Raw genomic sequence first — 15,748 nt, 5'->3', positions numbered from 1 at the left:
TAACTACAGCAAAACGTATATTTTATGATATTTTATTATATTACCACGGTAACTTCATCCTCGTCTTCGCTTTGAACGATTACATTCCTTCGATCTTTTTCTTTTCCAAGAATTTCCTTTTTGGGGGAAATATCTTTACGCTTCTTTTTTAATAAGTCAGCCATGACCGAACTTGACAAGAAACGCGCAAATCCATTCTAAAGCGCGCGGAAACGCCCAAAATGCCCCCCATGGTGTCTAGCTGCCTAGTTCCCATGGTTATTGTTGTATACTATTTTTGGAATTATACGAAGAGGTTAGATGTAATAAAAATTTGTCATGATAAACATATTCATACGAATTGTTTGCGACCCAAGCGATATATAAGCTAAGAGAATAGCCGGACTATTACTTTGACGCTAGGAGTAGTGAGTTTACGACGCAAAACCCAATGAAGTACTTCTCCAGACCTCTCGTCGGCAGTACATTTAAAAGTTGAATGGAATTTTCCAAAGTGAAGGGTTGATCATTGACAACATTGGGTTGTTAAAATAGAGCCAAATAAAATGGTCATGTGATATTTATGACTATTCTTAAAATCGTTTTTGTTTTCAACCTATCGTAACTGTGCAATCTGTAATGTATAGTCCGCACTGCAAGTTTTTTTATCGCATCTGTTTTTCATGTTTTTCAAATCGTCCGCTATGCATTTATACAGTGAATAACTTCAGTTTTCGTGAGTAAGTCATTATTTCATGAAATTAAGTGAAAATGATTTTGTAATGACGTCACAGTAAGAAAACTGAGATATTTTGATTTAATCTCACTCGTGGTCACTGGTGGTCCCTCGTGGTCACTCGTGGTCACTCGTGGTCACTCGTAAGTACTTTTAGACCCTATTGATATCTCATTAGCTCCTTTTGATCGTTTACCAGCATTTAAATTTGAACCGTACACGTCAACGGTGTGTGACAAATGAGCCTAGGTCTTCTCAAGGAAGACTTCCTTATATAGCGCGCCTTCGTGTTTAAGACAGAGATTTGCCTGCTACCGCTCAACTTGGCAAAATGTGGCGCCGACAATCAACAAGTGAATGGTCAAATCCTCAAGCGAAATGAAAATTTCAAGCGCTCCGGTATAAAAAAAAAAGTGTATTCAAAATATAATGATTAAGACTGGAATTTCTCGGTAGACTCTGACGAAAAAGAGTTTAAAAAAGGTTAAGTTTTTCCTTCATTGCTGGGAGTCGCTCGTTGGTGTCATGCTGGACTGAAAGTTTATGGAAATATTTACTGGAGAATTGTTAAAAGTTACTCCAGTAAACATCCCACAAACTGCTCCTGCCATCAGGTAACTAGAACGACTGGCATTGCTGTCATGGTCACTAGTAGCTGCTGTGTCACTTGGCGTGGCTGAGCTATTGAGAACAATCTCCCGTAAAGCATTACTTGAATAGCCGTTGGTAGTTGTCGTGCTTGGGTTGAAACCGGCCAACTAATATTATTCGACATTCGCCGCTGTTTTTCTAGAGGATCATGGCTGTAGCTGGATATGGATTCCGGATTGGCGTGGCCAGTGACCTCTGATATCTCCTGTGGGTTGAAATCATCACGGAGCGCTCGGATGACTGTTTTGCGACTACTCAAATTTGTGAATTTGCCGTCGGAAGGCGATGGACGCAATACTCTGCATTTGTTTTGCCAATACATTTCTACCAATTGGAACCATCTTGTACCAGACATTGCATTTTGGGCTCTCAATTGGACTCAGGTAGAAATTTTCAGGGACGTTATCACCCTTCGGACGGTGACCAACGTATTCGATAAATGCTCTGTGCGGATCTCGCTCTCCACCATCCGTCCGGGTATTACGAAAACGAAGACCCTCGGAAACGAAGACCTAAGACCCGGTCTTCGTTTTCGTACTACGAAAACGAAGACCCTGTAAACAGAAAACCGTAGAAATTACAAGTTAAACGCACATTAAACAGTAACAACGCTTAGTAATATAATAGATTACACTTCACGCGTTTCTTTCCATTATTATACTGCCCGTCCTGTCAGTGTTCTGTTTCGCTAGCGAGCATATTTGATGTTGATATTCTCGAGGGTTTCCTCGGGTAAACTTACCACACATATTATTAATCTGGAACAGCAGGCAGAATACCAACACCAGCCGCCTTCGATTTATAGTAACAGAGAACGCGTTCTGTACAGGAAAAATGACTCTTGGGTTCTGTCAATAAACAATCGATTTCTACTGTATTTCGTAGCTAAAATAGATTCTGACGGTCGTTAAGCTTTCTCTGTTGGAAAATTCTCGTTAAAAAGTAAGCAATTCTTTTTGCTAATGCAGGGTCTTCGTTTTCGTAGTACGAAAACGAGGACTCTTTCTTAAAAGCCCGAATAAAGCCTGCTTAACCTTAAAATATTCCGATCACTCCTTCGATGGGGATGTCTGTTCCAAATTTGGACTCATTGCATAGAAAAACAAATCGAAGAGCCGAAAGCAGTGGTGGCTGAAGAAAGAACAAGAAAAACGACGCGCCAACTGTCTTAGCATATCAAAAGCTGAAATAACAATTACTAGTGCTCGGGGTAGGTCTACAATCGTACTTTCAAAGGATTTTCTGCTTTCAATAAAGGGTCTTCATTTTCGTAGCACGAAAGTGATTCAGACGCCGCTCTTTTTCCAGACTTAATTCATCAATTAGGTTCGGCACATGAGTGGAGTAGCGTGTGAACCAGGCCTTAATGATAACAAAATTACATTTTCCATCATAGATCTGCCAGCCTTTTCATTACTGACGCACGCGCGCTCGAGGTAATTTGTTTTGAAGCCTTCGTGTAGTGATCACAAAGTGTATCAACATACGATGAATCGCAACTTCGAGAATGGCCGAGAGTGGCCAGTACACGGAAGTTCCTAACCAATCTTGAGGTTAAACTGAATACAAAATGTCAGAAACAGACTTTTATCCACTAATATTTGATATAGTACATAGTTATACTCGTCACAAGATTCTACAGCGGCGCTTTTCCTCCATTCTCCGAAATGGTTACCCAGGGGAAGCCAATAGTTGTCCCTCGCAGTGTGCAGGTTTGATAATCAAGTTTCTTGGAGAGGACATAGCAGATGGGAATCGAAAAATCAGAGCAGTTTTTAGTACGGCTGCAGCGGATCGCATTGTTATGGAACATTCACAATTATTTTCCGACGCCGCTTACAAGAAGAATTTTCGAATCTCCCTTGAAAGCCTAACCACAGTGGTCAGTGAAATGGGTAACTTGATCTTCAAAGAGAAACAGCATTTAGGAACTGTAGCAGCATTCCTTGGTTTTGGGGCTTCGTTAGCTGCTTACTGTGAGTCAAATGAGCATTTAGGTGTTGTAGCAGTGGAGAATGTTGTGGAATCGATAACAAGCTATTTTTGCCGCCATGTTGGATCCTGGTTGAAAGCTAATGGTGGGACGGTAAGTTTAGTTATTTATATTTAGTATAATTTTATTAGTGTTGGATCACAAATATTGCAACTTGGCTGACTACCTCTCACTATCTGTTCTCTGATAGATAATCATTAAGATGGGGGCCTAATAGCGTGCAGTACGTTGTAAAAAAAAATTAACTACCGTGGAATCCCGATTTCTCGAACCCTCGGTTTCTCGAACCTACCGATATCTCGAACCAAACCTTGTTTCCCTTGGGTTTGCTTCACTAGTAATTTCACCCCCGATTTCTCGAACCAATTTGCGTTTCCCCCAGAGGTTCGAGAAATCGGGATTCCACTGTAATTTGTTGGATAGCTGTTGCAGGTAATTTTTATTCTAAGGTAAATTTAATTGTTCACTATAAGTACAATTTTTTAACCTGGGTAATTTTGCACTACAATATTTTTTTCACTTGCTATGGGGTAACTAACTCTTGTTTTTATTGATAACAGTGATAGAGATATTGGGTTTTGCCAAGATAAGGGTATAACAATCTGAGAGAGCAAGATCTTCACTGCAATTAGCCTGATTCTGTCAGTTAGTCAATCAGAGGATTAGATCTAGGGCTAGGGTTAAGTGTTAGATAAGATAATGACTTTATTGGATAACACAATTACTGGTAGAACCAGTAGTTCTCATTGTGGTCCATGCACACAATTGAAACAAATAATTCAAATTGAACATGACATAAATGGCAAAAATACGAAGAAAAATACAATTAAAAATTAAAAACTTCTGCTTATGGTAAAATTATCCACTCTAGAGTTCCGATCCATATATTTCTTGTATAGTTGATTTCTAAGTTTACAAAGGGAAGTGAGACCCGTTGTAGAACTGTCTTGGTTGTTCCATAATCTAGTGCCACTTGCAAGAAATGAACACTTGCTGGTCATTGTGCTAAAAAAAGGTGTGGATAAGTCCAAATTAGTTGATGCTCAAATTGTGTAATTATGTCTATTTTTAACACAACGAATATAATGATTAAAATAATCAGGACATTTCCCATGGACAATGTTACGCATAATACACAATTTCCTATGCTCTAATATTATGTTACTAATGGGGATCCAACCTAATCTCTTAAAAAGGCCAACTGTTCTTTCAGTACCTGCATTTAAAATTACTCTGGCACAAAGTTTCTGAATTCTAAGGAGCCTTTGTAAATTATCAATTTTAGTGTTTCTCCACACTGAACAGCAATATTCAAAGATTGGTTTAATAAAAGCGTTGTATAGCAAAATCCTAATTGATAGATTCAGGTACTTTCTGGCTCTTTTAATAAGATTTACCCTAGAATTTAATTTAGTGATCATGTAATCTGTATGGCTATTCCAATTAAGATGCTTGTCAATCTTCACACCAAGCAGCTTTTCGTTTATGGCCTCTTAGATTTCATTGCCTCACAACGAAAGGTTAATTGATGGGTTTGTGCAGTGGGAAAGGTTTTACTTGGTTCCAACAAGTAGCTGTTTTGTTTTCTTTGCATTTGAGACCATCTTGTTTTGCAAGAACCAGTGATTTGCTTTGTTGAGACTTCCCTGAAGTCCGTGTTGGATATGCAAGGGATTAGAATTAGCTATCCATAGTGAAGTGTCATCTGCGTAAATATCCACATTGCAATCAGGTATTGCAAGTGGAAGGTCATTGATATACAACAAGAAAAGGATGGGACCCAAAATATAACCTTGTGGAACACCTCTAGTAATCGGTAGTGCATCAGACAGTGATCCATTGATACAACATCACTGCATTCGATCGTGTAGGTAAGACTCAAATCACCGCGGAGATGTATTATCAGTGTGTTACATACTGATTTTTGATAAAAGTAAGCTGTGAACTACCAGATCAAAAGCTTTACTAAGGTCCAGCAGTACAGCGCCAACAAGTTCTTTTGAGTCCATAGTTTTGAGCCAGTTGTCAGGGTTAAGGTTCAGATGTACCAGGAGATTGAAGAACAGAAAAAAGGAAGATAGATTTTGAAAAAAAAAAGAAATAGATGGTGTGCTGTTGGTTCTCAGTTTAAGATGTTAGCTTACTGTACTGGTATGAGTTTTTGTTAACTTAACCCCTAAAACTGATAACTTTCTAATTTCTCCTAATGGTTTCTCCCTCAAATCAAGTATTAAAGTCATGAGAATGAAGAAAATTATCAGACTCAAGAAGCTCTTGATTGTTAGAAAAATTCTTCTTACATGTTCTAAAGGAAATTAATATTTATAAGACTTTGGAGAATTTACAGATGGATGTGAGGGTAATAAGAGTGAAATACATGTAGCATCAAGAAATCCACTTCTTTAAAAAGTTAACAATGTTTTTATCTCATTTATTCATTTTTATCTATTTATTTGTGTTATTTATTTTTTAATTTATTTTTTTTATTTATTTGTGGTGTTAGGACATGCTTCGCTCTGCTAGAATGGAGAGCCAGGAACACTTTGCTCAATCTAGAAAGAGAAAGGTAAACTTTTCAAATTCATTGAAGCTTATGGTGGAGCAAAGTTATCAGGATGGTAATCCACAATTTTACATTGAGACTTGTCAACTTATTTTACAACTCCAACATCTGCTGAAAATTGATTCATATGAAACTTGGTTTGATTATGGGATGTTCCTGTATGGAAAAGAGGATTTTCTTGAAGCCAAGAATGCCCTGGAAAATGCCATCAAAGGACTTAATACCCATGGACTCTCCACCAGTTCATCTTTCTTAGGACAGTGTCATTTTCGAGTTGGTGTCATTGATAGTCACCTCGGACACTTTTCAGAAGCTATGGTGTCTTTTCGGAGAGCTTTCAAGTTTAAGATTATGGTGGGAAACAATGAGATGTCATCTGCCATTTGCCATCACTGGCAAGGTTATTTGCATAGAAGAATGGAAGACTTTGAAAAAGCACTTGAGGTTCAAAATAAAGCTTTGAAGGAGATGGAACAAAATACAACAGTTGATTCTTCAAGGAGGTTCCTTGCGGACTTGTACTTTGAACTAGGCTGCATTCATTATGAATTAGGAAATGTTGAAAATGCTGCCAGCTTTCTTGAAAAGTCTCTGTCCATACAGGAGGAACAAGTGGGTTATTTTAAACCCAAACTTCGGTTGTACATTCACCTGGCCAAGGTTCAGTATCTAAAAAGCATTAGATGCTCTGGATCAATAAATGAATGGACACGGAAAACTCTTTCTTTCCTTGAGAAGGCTGTAACATTGTGCATGGAAAACTCCCACAGTGGACACTTTCGTGACAAACTTCCAGTTGTTATGTTTGCACACACAGACCAAATTGAAAAGCTGGAAGGTATTCTTCCTTTGGCACTTAACCTTTGTTCATTGCTAACTTCTGTCTTGAGTGAAGAGAATGGAACAGTTAAACAGAGATTAGAGAAGGTACAGAAAGATTTTGAGTACTTGCTGAGCACTGTTGTGAGAGCAGCAGACCAAGACCAGCAACCTAACTTGCTTCATGATGGATCAAATAGGTCAGTACTTGGCATGTTGTTTGGTTTCATCATTTTCAGGCATCTACTTTTTGGTGCACGAAAACCAGACCTCTTTGAAATTTCAATAAACTTGATAGGTACATTAAAAAGCATGTATGAAAAACTGAAAGTAAACACCAGCATAATAAAGTGATGTGATATTTCTAACTTTCTCTTTATTTGAATACTGTACATGTGCCACACATAAATGGCATGATATACTAACATTACCTATCGTAATTGCAACTAAATGTTTCTTTGTTAGTATTTGTTTAGGGTCACATTATGTCATATGGTTACCTGCACTATAGCTACTTTTTTGTCCACTTCCCAACCGAACAGTACTTACCAAGAATAATCGTGGCAGTTTTATCACGACACACAATACAAATTAATGGTAAACAAGAAATTCAAGGCTGTGCGTTTCGTGTACAAAAAAAATGTACCACAAACTTTTACCCTGATAAAATCATCGCTTTCAATTTATTTCTTATTATTAAATAAATTCCATTTTGGGGAACTTGACGAATGTATGTTGACCTTGAAATGTAGATTAGATTAGAGTTTTATGAATCAATGTTTTTTCTTTTTTTTTTTCACAGAGGTGAGGAAGCTAAGCAGCATCACCCAACTGAAGGGCAGAGAGAAGTGGAGAATGGTGAGTGAATAATTTTCTTTTACATTTTAGGAAAAGGTTGAAGCAAATACTTTTTCCACGAACCATGAACAAGGAATTTTACCGCACCTTGATTGTTCTTGTTATGGCAGGTTCTTGTTTGTTTGAGCTAACTTTTTTCGATTAAACATAAGCATTAAGGAAGTGATGTGATTTTCGTTAAGAGAAGTTCACTTTTCAGGCGGAACTTGCCGCACTGGTACTGACCGAGAGGCTACAACGAGCATGGTAGATAATTCCAAAATTCTTGCACACGAGCAATTTGAACTGCCCCAACTGAAGCTATAGCTTCCGCATCATTTACATATAGGTGAAGATGTAAGTTTTGATTTGTTTTTTCCCAAAAAAAGATCACGATAATTTAACCCGGAGTCCAAAGATTGGCAACAGCTAATCGCTAGGAGGACTGCAAATTGACTTTTGGCGACCAGCTTATATGTGGCGCTGATCACCAGTGGGTGACTAACTGGAAGTTTTGTAAATCACCGCTCAAGGAACAAAATTTCCTTCAGTTTGCTGGTCGCACTCTTGAAACTGGTCATCGATCACGGGCAGGAATAATATCTTTTAAAGCCGAGAAAAATCTTTGAAACTTCGAGTTTTGGTGTGTCGCTGGAAGCCGAGAAACTGTGCGAGTTGGAGTCCGATTTTTGCGTCCAAAATTTTTCACTTGTTGATCGAAACACATTTTGTCAAATAGCCACTTTGTGTCCGAGTTAAAAAGTTAATTTGGACCATGTAACCATTATACTACTGTGCTTTCCATCTTGTGTCAAATGTAGAAGAGTTTTCACCGTTTGTTTTTGTAGTGGCTCCTCCAGAAATCCAAGCGCGTGGACGCCTTGCTTTGCAAGCCTACAACAAGGCCCTAAGAGAAGGGAAGACCTGCGTGAGAAGAGTGCCGATTATGTTGATTGGTCAGGATCATTCAGGAAAGACCAGCTTGAAAAATTCACTGATGGGGAAACGTTTCAATCGGCGGGAAGATAGCACGGTAGGAATTGATGTAGACCCATCGCATTTCAAAGTGTCAACTGAACTTTGGACAACTGGATTGAGGAGTGAAGTAACCGATTCTGTCTCAGCACTGTCTTGTGAACACCATGCCGGACGCCTCGCTGCAGAGATGTTGCGGCAAGACAAAACTGACAACAGTGTGGAAGATGTTAAAGAGTCTGCTGAGTCGAGAAATGCCCCTCTGCTTGACACTACTGAAACAAACGAAGATTCTGCCTCAGTGCCTTCACGTGTTCCTTCAGCAGGTACACGAAGTCTTTTTGAGCTCTCTGGTGTCGTGACAAATCCAGACGGTAACGAGATATCAGAAGACGCAGACCCTACTCAGACACCCAGCATTGAAGATAGCAATAACAAAGATGGCACGAACGTATCTGTCTGCGATGAACCTGACCCAGCACACAGGCAGAAAAAGAACTCAGTTCCTCTGGTCGAACCCCTTAAACCAGAGGAAATAGTGACCTTGATTGAAAGGTTACAAAAAGGTGTTGAAGATGAAGAGGAGGAAGAGGAAATCTATTCGGTGTTATGGGATTTTGGAGGACAGTCAGTCTACTATGTAACGCACCCAATCTTCCTCACTGTTAGAGCGATGTATCTTCTGGTTTATGACCTCAGCCGTGATCCACACCAAGTAGCCAAACCAGTTGTGAGGCAAGGAACTTTCAGGAAATACGAGGACGGGTTTGGAGCAAAAACCAATTTGGATTATTTAGATTTTTGGATGACTTCCGTGGCGTCCTTTGGAGGCATAACTGAGAATTACGAAGTGAACTCTCAGTGTGGGGTTTTGCCAGAGAAACTGCCCCCTGTATTCTTGGTGTGCACCCATGCTGACGGTCCCCATGGTGGCAGAAATCCTAGCGCATTTGCCCAAGAGATTTTTTGTTCTTTACAAGCCAAGCCTTATAGAACCCACTTATTTGATAGTGTGTTTGCTGTGGATAACACTAAATCAGGTCTTAAAACTGAGTGCCCAGAAGTCACACGTTTGAGAAAGGAAGTACTTGCTGTTGCCAAGGAGTTGCCACAAATGAAAGAAGCCATTCCAATCAAGTGGTTGAACTTTGAGAAGGCGGTGAAATTCGTTAAGGAACAAAATCACAAGTGGATAACACTGGAAGATGCAAGGCAAATCGCCAAGCACGTATGCCAAGTTGTCGATGATAAAGAGTTCCAGACATTATTGAACTTTTTCCACGACCAGAGGATTTTGATCCATTTTGATGACACGCTAGAGTTGAATAAAATGGTGATTTTGGATCCTCAGTGGTTAATTAGTGTGTTTAAGAGGGTCATCACCATTAAACCGTATAGCAATCAGGAGGAGCAGTTCAAGGAGCTATGGTTTCAACTCGAGACAACAGGAATCCTAGAAGAAAAACTTTTGAAACATCTTTGGGGTCCTTTGTTTGATGACAAAGAAACAGCAGAGAGCCTTGTTGCTCTCATGGAGAAATTCAGTCTGCTTTGTCTGTGGCCCTCGTCAGGTGCTGCCTGTGAGAAGCAATATCTGGTTCCATCCATGTTAATGTCCCATCCACCAGATGCCATCCTCAAACTGATCGCATCTGCGCAAATTCCCTCTCTCTTCATTAAATTTGAATCTGGTCAGGTCCCGCCAGGATTGTTCCCTCGTTTGGTGTTGCAGTTCTTTCAGTGGGGTAAAGATGGATTATGGAGTGCAGATAATCCACAGCTGTATCACAATTTTGCCAGATTCTATAAAGGTGGAGAGGAAGAGTGCTCTGTAATCCTTCTTTGCCATTCCTCTTCTGTCGAGATCGTTTATCACAGAGCTAAAGATAATTTTGGATTGGCAGACTGTTTGCAGTCAAGAATGAACTTGTCTACCAACTTGAGGCATGACAACTTTGATGTGATTTGCGCTCGTGATGTGCATAGGCAGGTGGTGTTCATTCTCGAATCAATGCGCAAGGAATTCTGTTGGTTGAAGAATATGAAGTATGACTCGTGTGTTCTATGCTCAATCTGTTGTCAAGGAGGTGCAATAAACTTCTGCCGCATTCATCGTGCCCAAGGTTGCACTCAGGAGGAGTGTCTGCATTTCTGGTCAGAATCGCAGCTACGTGGTGAAAAGCATATCGCTGTTTGCACAAAGTCTGCTGTTGCTCTGAATAACAAAGTTCACGTCAGCCAGTTGGCGCCATGGCTTGCACAGGTAGAGAAACAGGTGAGCTATACCTAAGACTCGTGATTTATACCAAGTAATTACCTTCAGCTTCTATGTTACACTGCGTCGAAACGCTCCATTCGCAAGAATGGATCAGTCAGTAGTTGACCAACAGCGCACCCACCCCTCCCATATTCCAACAAAAGTCAACTAATAACAAGTTGGGGTTAATGTTGGGTCTGGGGAGGGGGGGAGGGGTGGGTGCATCGTCGTTCAGATGCTAATATTGATCAGTTATTTGTAAGGATAGCTACACTTTGTTCAACTGAGTTGTTTCTTGCTGCTTTGGAGGGATCACATTGTCCTCTGCAAAGAAAGATGATCTTTATATTGAACGTTGTCCCTCTCGATTTTTTTTGTAACAGGTTGCGATTGATGAACTTGCAAGTGTTCACTTGGGAGGTAAGTTTCAGCTTCCGTCCCACCGCAGGAGGCAGTCCGGATCAGTGTTTCGTCATTCTGCCGCGGTTTTTTAAGACAACATTGAAGTTCGAAATCGAAATCATTTTCCTAAAACCGCCTCGAGATTCAAACCTTGGCTTTTTATATGCCACGTTAAGGTTTTGTTTAGCAAATGGTTTTAATTTCCTCCTCATTTTATTTGTTAGCTGATTTTTATTCCTATATCAGTCTGGTGTATTTTTGTAATTGTTGGTTTGAGAAACAACAAGTACACCAAGATGTTAAATTAACACTACAAGAAAGCAATTGATTCCAAAGCGTTTCGCGGGAATGTTTGTTGAAAACTGATGAACACTTGGTTTAACTCATACAAAAACTTAACCTTCTCATAGCGGTTGCTTTGAACAATTCAAGGTCGGTGAACTTTACGTAAGGAGCCTACCTATATTTTTCAAACTTGAAAATCGTTTGTGTATCCGTGATCATAGTGTTGGATATACCGACCCTCTGATTCTGAAAACCCTATCATCACTTCTCTAATTTCACTCCACCGAATGGTTTGCTGATTAAGAATTTTTTCCTCCTTGTAGAAAATGACGAGAAATCATTAGCACTGCCTGAGAAGGTTGTGGAATCACTTTTATCTCGAACATGTGACCCCAAGGAGATTGTAGGGCAATTAATTGAGGAACTACAGGTGAGCCGTGCCTCTCTGGAACACCCGGAGCCTGAGACCAAGAGAATGATTCGATGTCTGGCGAGAAAGGCTAAAAGTTCCAACAGGTTTGATGTGGTGAATCATCTGAGAGAAATCGCACCAGCTGGTACTACTGGTCAGTTTGAGAGTTACGAAGCATGTTCTCTTGAGTCATTTGTGGCGGTGTGATCCCTCGTCTCCTGACAAAACGAATACAATAACGTCTCTCTTAATTCAACGACAAAGCTGTGCACCTTTTGAATTTAAAGCTGTTTTTATGTTTGTTTAAATAAAGATTTTTATTCGTTATTGTTGTCTTTGTTTCGATTTTTGTTTCACTGTCAGTGTTCATCTTTCGTCAGGTCCCAGACTACCTGAAAAGCTTGACGTGCGGAATGTTCCCGTTACTCAGATGAGAAATCTTACAATAGAATTAAGTGGTAAGTGACATGTATTTGAAATTAGGCATTGTGTTCTCTTATCCATTTTTGAGGTTTTTTATTAACGTGATTAGGGGAAAGCAGAATAAATTTAAATTCATCAAGATACACAGTGTCACTGATGCAATTATTATTTAAGATTTCATGGATCGAATATTCATGTGAACAGGGAAATACCTGTGTTTGTTGTTATGCAAAATTCTTATCCACATGAGGTAGTTGCCTTTTTCAATTTTCACATTTTAGTCAAAGGAAAAATGTCCTCTAACAGTTTTGAAATATCTTCAAAAACAAGCAGAAAGGTTTCGTTTTCTCTTTCAGGCGGCGATGAGTGGAAAGTGGTCGCTGAGAAACTGGGACTGACTCCCAGAGAGATTCGTTTTCTTGACAACCGAACGCTGAACCCATTAGATGCTGCCCTGGCTTTTCTTGCTAACCAGCGACACATAAATGTGGGCAGTCTTTACGACGTCTTGATCGAGTGTGGGTATCCTGTGGTTGCTGACGACATGTAAAGTGGCAGCCCCAAGCGGAACTTTCCTTTGAGATGACAAATGAGGATTTGGAAGTAAAACAGTGTGGTGGATGATGATTATAACATTCACTGTGAAGTTGTTTATGTTGACATGTGTAGATTTTTCCAGTTACAGTGGCTACCACTTCTGACTGAATTCAAATGATTCACACTTACAGCGATTATATCTCTAAGGTTTCAAGGCGCTTTACAAAGATATCGTTGACTGTTATAAAAAAGGAAAAATAGAAAGAGAAAAATGACATGGTTTCCGACCCAATGGCAAACACCTACTCGTTTGCGAAGAATCTGATAACTGATCAGTTTTTAGGCATTTCAGCTTCATGAGAAAACATTTGGATTTTAGAATATAAAGTGTAGGTGGCGAATGGTTTCTCAATCCAAATACATATTAGGCAAAGGATTGTTCTTCGTCTTGTATTGGGTCGCCTTATAGTTCCGTGACAACAGATTGCATCGTTCTTGATCGCCCAAGGTTTGCAAGAGTTTTCAGATATTAATCTTGTAAAGCACTTGTTTAATAGTACCTTTTGAGTTTCGTTAAACCAAAACCGAAGAAGCTACAACAGGCAATCGAAATAAGGAGAATATGAAAAGGCGCCAATGACAACTCAAAGTAAAGCAAGCGAACTGCTTGAAAAGCGGGAATCGGGGGTGACCGAGACGTGATTGTAACATAACCAAAGTAAAGCGCGCCCTCTGATTGGTCAATTTGGTGTCTACCATTTGCCCATGGGTGTATGCTGCCGACGTGAGCAAATGTAGACTAGTTTCCGCGCGCTTTTCTTTTTTCTGGTCAAGTAAGATTTCAGTGTTACATAAAAGGGAGCTCTTTTGCTACAATTTATCAATGTTATGTCATAAAGCAGATGGTAAACACCAGTTTAAGTTATGGATGCACTCAGGAAGTATGTTAAGCACTCAACAAGCTAGAGTCGCTCTCGGCTATCGCGTCGCGCGATTTCCTCGCGCGACTCTTACGCGTTTGTGTGCTTAGCGACCTCCCGCGTGCATTCCTAACTTAACAGTGTACGCTGTGGTGTTTACCATGTGTTAATTGGCTTTTACTTTTGCGTCTGATTGGCGGAGAGGATGGTCGGGTTTCAAACCAATGGAAGAAAGATAAAAAGCTTAACCAATGCAATCTCGTTCTATAGACGTCTAATGCCCTGAATGGTTTACGAAGTTTGTTGTGGTGGCGAATTGATCGGATACCCTCTGAATAACAACAGTTATCGTGTCAAACTTCAATCTAAACTTGGTTTATGGTGAAATGTCTGTAAAGAAAAAGTAATAGGAAGACATCAGGTATGATCATTAAACCTGAATCTAATTACTTGTAAGTTAATCGAAAAAAAGATACTATCTAAAGTAACTTTGTGCTGCGAACTGTGTCATGATTTTATGGTTCTCGTTCTGATATTACAAATTCTCCCTTAAGAGGATTTGACTACAAGAGAATTCCCCTTCGTGGTTGTTCAACCCAAGTTAAGGAGGCTTCATAGGGATCTTGATGGCGCGAACATAGCTTGAGCTTTAAATGTGTCAACAAGCAAAACAAACAGCAGTTCGCACGATAATTAAATAAAAAGGTGTATTGAAACGGTATATAGCGATGCATTTTTTTATATAGTGCACTTTTTATATAATATCCATAGGCCTTCTACGCCTGTATCAGAGGAAAGATTACGAAAAGAAGACAAATTCGAAAGTTTACGCGTGCTCAGATATCGAACTTGGCGAAGTGCTATTTTATGTCGTAAATTTTCAGAGTAAGAAAAAGGGGATCTTTCGAGTGAGATTTATCGCCTTTCTTTCAGTACATTTTTCTTGTTGGCTTAGTCTGAGCCATGCACAATTTCTATCAAATAATTTATTTTTCCGTTATTGACTAAGCGTGATGTCAAGATGGCTGGATATTGGACAAGTTTTTCTTTTTGTGTTTTATGGACCGAGACCAAGTCGAGGTCCTAAAAACACCCAGGCGGGGATAGATGGGCCCATCTTGGGTAGTCAATCAGAACACAGGATTTGCTTTATATTGCCCACGGACGCTGCTAGCTATATAATAAATATATCTCATTAACCAAGCGCGAGGGCCGTATTGGGAGAATATCGGCCCGAGGTCTTGACAGTACGGACCGAGCGTAGCGAGGTCCGTACAAAAAAGACCGAGGGCCAATATTCTTCCAGTACGGTCCTGAGCAAGCTTGGTTAATAAGAGATTTATTATACGACTGAAGTTCAAAGGGACACAAGTGCGGTATCATTCGGGACAGTGCCCGGTCCAATACTTAGAGAATATTGGACCGGCAATAGAACATTTTGATTGGTTGATTTTAGTTATTGCCCCTCTGACTGCCCGAGTCGTGTATTAAGATTTCCATAATGTGGCAAACAAAGAAGGCAATTCACCGTGGGAAAGTAAAGATAATAAGGTATTTCGGCCAAAAATTAGAATTTATCTGCCCGTCATTATAGGTGATATTGCCATCGTAAAGTCCTTACCCAAAAAATTGGCATCCAAAATAGAAGCCTATATCGTTAGCCGAACTGGTAAATCCCTTGAGGGAAAAATTTCGGTTTCGTTTCGTTACGCGTGTTCTGAAGGGAGTTTTATTACTAAATGCGCTAGAAGGCTACCCTAACAAGTAATCCGGAGTCATTTTATGAGGCCCCTGTGATCTGAGCGTTACTCTCTGTTCTTACGTCGGACTTAAATAAAACAGAAAAGCAACCTTAAACTGTTTCACACTTTTAATAAAAACGTTTTTGCACTGGAATGAAAACAATATTTGACAACATAATTTCATCTAACAATACACTCCTACATCACGAAAACCGGC

At 39.8% G+C, this 15,748-nt stretch overlaps 1 protein-coding gene across 3 annotated transcripts; it reads left to right on the top strand.

The window, feature by feature from the left end:
• Positions 1–1,211: 1,211 nt before the first annotated feature.
• On the top strand, positions 1,212–14,510 carry LOC148740859 (uncharacterized). Of its 3 annotated transcripts, XM_088731517.1 has the most exons (9): positions 1,214–1,749; positions 2,763–3,452; positions 5,863–6,941; positions 7,544–7,599; positions 8,427–10,828; positions 11,194–11,230; positions 11,821–12,063; positions 12,290–12,367; positions 12,689–14,510. In XM_088731517.1, exons 2-9 carry the CDS (start codon positions 2,937–2,939, stop codon positions 12,880–12,882), a joined length of 4,605 nt encoding a protein of 1,534 aa, XP_088587643.1. In that variant the 5' UTR covers positions 1,214–1,749; positions 2,763–2,936; the 3' UTR covers positions 12,883–14,510. The 3 variants fall into 3 exon arrangements, 2 of the variants coding, with proteins under 2 accessions (XP_088587649.1, XP_088587643.1); XR_015991113.1 differs by having other exon boundaries at positions 1,212–3,452; positions 11,821–12,013; positions 12,689–12,828; XM_088731523.1 differs by having other exon boundaries at positions 1,212–3,452; positions 11,821–11,927; positions 12,689–12,828.
• The last annotated feature ends 1,238 nt before the right edge of the window (positions 14,511–15,748 follow it).

Source organism: Stylophora pistillata, chromosome 1 (genome assembly GCF_964205215.1).
Source record: "Stylophora pistillata chromosome 1, jaStyPist1.2, whole genome shotgun sequence".
In the NCBI taxonomy this organism is placed as follows: domain Eukaryota; kingdom Metazoa; phylum Cnidaria; class Anthozoa; order Scleractinia; family Pocilloporidae; genus Stylophora; species Stylophora pistillata.
Note: the sequence above shows the minus strand (reverse complement) of the source record. Positions and strands in the feature narration are given on the sequence as shown.